The 3,552-nt window shown below is 34.9% G+C and overlaps 1 protein-coding gene across 2 annotated transcripts in view; it reads left to right on the forward strand.

The window, feature by feature from the left end:
• The window catches only part of frmd4bb (FERM domain containing 4Bb), a 72,331-nt gene that overhangs the window by 53,276 nt on the left and 15,503 nt on the right, over window positions 1-3,552 (forward strand). For both annotated transcript variants that reach the window (XM_016513681.1, XM_016513682.1), the window contains exon 12: window positions 2,501-2,577. In XM_016513681.1, coding sequence (XP_016369167.1) covers window positions 2,501-2,577 — 77 coding nt within the window. The remainder of the gene's footprint in view (window positions 1-2,500; window positions 2,578-3,552) is intronic.

Raw genomic sequence — 3,552 nt, forward strand, 5'->3', positions numbered from 1 at the left:
CCCCCGGGAGCCGTGTGAGACACTTTTTTTTTATGGAAGGGCGCTTTTTATTTCAGGTCTTTTGGACTGAAGAAATGCAACACCCGCTGAGTACAACGATAGAGCTTGAAAGATCAAAGACAATTTTTAATATAACTCCGACTGGATTCGTCTGAAAGAAGAAAGTCATATACACCTAGGATGCCTCGGGGGTGAGTAAAACGCAGCCTAATTTTCATTTTTGGGTGAACTAACCCTTTAAGAAGTGACTCACAGAGCAGCTCTGGAGATGAAGTTTGTGTGTTCATGGTTGTTATATAGTGGGAATGCAGAGACTGAAGACAGTAAGACTGAAGACTCCATTTTTATGACTGGATTCTGTGGTTCTGTGTGCGTTTTGTGCATCACAAAACTTATAGAGCCCTAAAATCATCGTAGAGAGATGATGGCACTGATAATTCACAGAATTATATAACACATCACACACTTGCGATTATGAACTGAACAACTGGTTTAGGATTCTCCGGCTGGGCTAGAACAGGTGGAGCAGTGACCCAGCCTGAGTAAGAGTGATCCACCCTGGGCTTTAGCTGAGTTTCACAGCAGGGAGGAGAGCCTGCTATGCGCGAGTCCTGTGAGGAGCTGCTCTGGTATCTGACTGATGTCATGAGCAGCAAGGCTGGGCCAAGACTGCATGCCTGAGCTCCTGTAGGAAACCTGATGAGACAAGTCAGGAACCGCGAGTAAAGACGGCTTCAGCAGAGTAGACGGTAACATAATGAAGAAGCTCAGGATTTGATTAACATCATTTAACCTCCTGAACCACCGGTAAGAGGCTCTAAAAGCTAGATAATTCAGTTTCACATGTGAAGTCTTGAGAGTTTGTTCTTGTCGGTAACCTGCAGACGCCTCTGCTGAAATGTTGTGATGGTGTAAAACCGTGAAGGAGAAAGTGTGTATACTGTATTTTATATATATATATATATTGGTAGAATTTTTTTTTCTTCAGCAACCTTATACCTACTACTTTTAGAATGGTAGAATGACAATAAAAATGTAGGGTTACTATCAAATGTCTAAATTAAAAAAGTACCTTTCAAAGGTTTGGGGTCAGAGATTTAAAAAAAAAAAAGTATACTTTTTTATTCTGCAAGGATGCATTTGATCAAAAGTGACAGTAAAGACTTTTATTCTGTAATGGTTTCTATTTTACAAAATGCTAATAAATGTTTGCTTTAATACTTTCTATTCATCAATGACTCCTGAAAAATGTATAACAGTTTCCAAAAAAAAAATATTAAACTGTTTATAAACATTGATAATATTCAGAAACATTCTTGAAACCATCAAATCAGCATATTAGACTGATTTCTGAAGGATCATGTGACACTGAAGACTGGAGTAATGATGCTGAAAATTCAGCTTTGACCACAGGAATAAATTACATTTTAAAATATATAATGAAGAAGCTCAGGATTTGATTAACATCATTTAACCTCCTGAACCACCGGTAAGAGGCTCTAAAAGCTAGATAATTCAGTTTCACATGTGAAGTCTTGAGAGTTTGTTCTTGTCGGTAACCTGCAGACGCCTCTGCTGAAATGTTGTGATGGTGTAAAACCGTGAAGGAGAAAGTGTGTATACTGTATTTTATATATATATATATATTGGTAGAATTTTTTTTTCTTCAGCAACCTTATACCTACTACTTTTAGAATGGTAGAATGACAATAAAAATGTAGGGTTACTATCAAATGTCTAAATTAAAAAAGTACCTTTCAAAGGTTTGGGGTCAGAGATTTAAAAAAAAAAAAGTATACTTTTTTATTCTGCAAGGATGCATTTGATCAAAAGTGACAGTAAAGACTTTTATTCTGTAATGGTTTCTATTTTACAAAATGCTAATAAATGTTTGCTTTAATACTTTCTATTCATCAATGACTCCTGAAAAATGTATAACAGTTTCCCAAAAAAAATATTAAACTGTTTATAAACATTGATAATATTCAGAAACATTCTTGAAACCATCAAATCAGCATATTAGACTGATTTCTGAAGGATCATGTGACACTGAAGACTGGAGTAATGATGCTGAAAATTCAGCTTTGACCACAGGAATAAATTACATTTTAAAATATATCCAAATAGAAAACATCTATTTTAAATTGTAATAATATTTCTGTATTTTACTGTATTTTTTATCCAATAAATGCAGCCTTGTTGAGCAGAAGAGACTTCTTTCAAAAACCTTAAAAATCGTACAAACCCCAACCTTTTGTATGACTGTGAATGCATACTCAGTAGGATTGAATCAGCTTGAATATGAATGTATTTTTAATAATCATAAGGAAATATAATTTGAGGATTGTTGTGGTTACATGCAGTACTGCAGCGGTTGCCAGGTTGACGTGTACTGAGTCATTTTGCAGTGAGGTGTAGTCGGTGAAGCTCCTGGACTCACTGTGAGCTCTAGAGATCAGCCCGTGAAACTCTCTCTCACGTGTTGTTTTTCCTGATTTAGCTCTTCCAGTGGAAGCAGTTGGAGAACTTGTACTTCAGAGAGAAGAAGTTTGCTGTGGAGGTGAATGACCCTCACAGGTGAGGAGAAATAGAGGTTTTGGAGACTGATCTTGGATCTGTGTGTGTTTGAATAAGAGATCATGAGCTGGATTCCACCACTTATAATATACTATTTTTGGGGCCGGTAAAAATTTTTTATATTGTTTGTAAGAAGTCTCTTACAGTAATATTCTGAAATAGTATTACAGTTTAAAATACCTCTTTTCTATTTGAATATATTTAAAAATGTAATGTATTCCTGTGATCAAAGCTGAATTTCCAGCATCATTACTCCAGTCTTCAGTGTCACAAGATCCTTCAAAAATCATTCTAATATGCTGAATTGCTGATCAAGATGATGAATGGAAAGTCCCAAAGAACAATATTTATTTCAAATAGAAATCTTCTGAAACTATATTTTTGTATTTAATTTAATGCATCCTTGCTAAATAAAATTATTAATTTATTAAAAAGAAAATCTTACTGACCCCAAACTTTCAGAATGGCAGTTTAAATTTGTATATTGTTTATTCATTATATTTATAACAGTATATGAATCAAATCTGAATTTGCATTGTAATTCTTTGAAGGTGTAAGACACATTAAGCCTTATATAATGCAACAAGAAACAGAAAATGTTGAAAATAAAAACCTTGAAGATTTTTAAAACTTTGTCAAGGTAAAATAAAAATGCTTCTTAATGTCAAGTTTATTATTAAGAGGTATTAAAAACTTAAAAAGATTAGTAAATGTTAAAGGGGTGGATCAGTGGTTTGTTTCTAGGCTTGATTGTGTTTATGGGGTGCAGTCTAACATGTGTTAATGCTTAGTTTTTTTTAAAAACACATTATTTTTCACATAATTTACCTTTATTTCACGCCGCTCTGTCCCTTCTCTGAGAAACGCGCTGATCAGTTTCCTTCTTGTATGAAGTCCCGCCCTCAGAAATAGGCGATGGGCTCTGATTGGTTAGCTAGCCCAGTGTGTTGTGATTGGCTAAACCGCCTCTAGTGC

This window comes from Sinocyclocheilus rhinocerous, unplaced genomic scaffold (assembly GCF_001515625.1).
Source record: "Sinocyclocheilus rhinocerous isolate Xijiao unplaced genomic scaffold, SAMN03320098_v1.1 scaffold776, whole genome shotgun sequence".
In the NCBI taxonomy this organism is placed as follows: Eukaryota; Metazoa; Chordata; class Actinopteri; order Cypriniformes; family Cyprinidae; genus Sinocyclocheilus; species Sinocyclocheilus rhinocerous.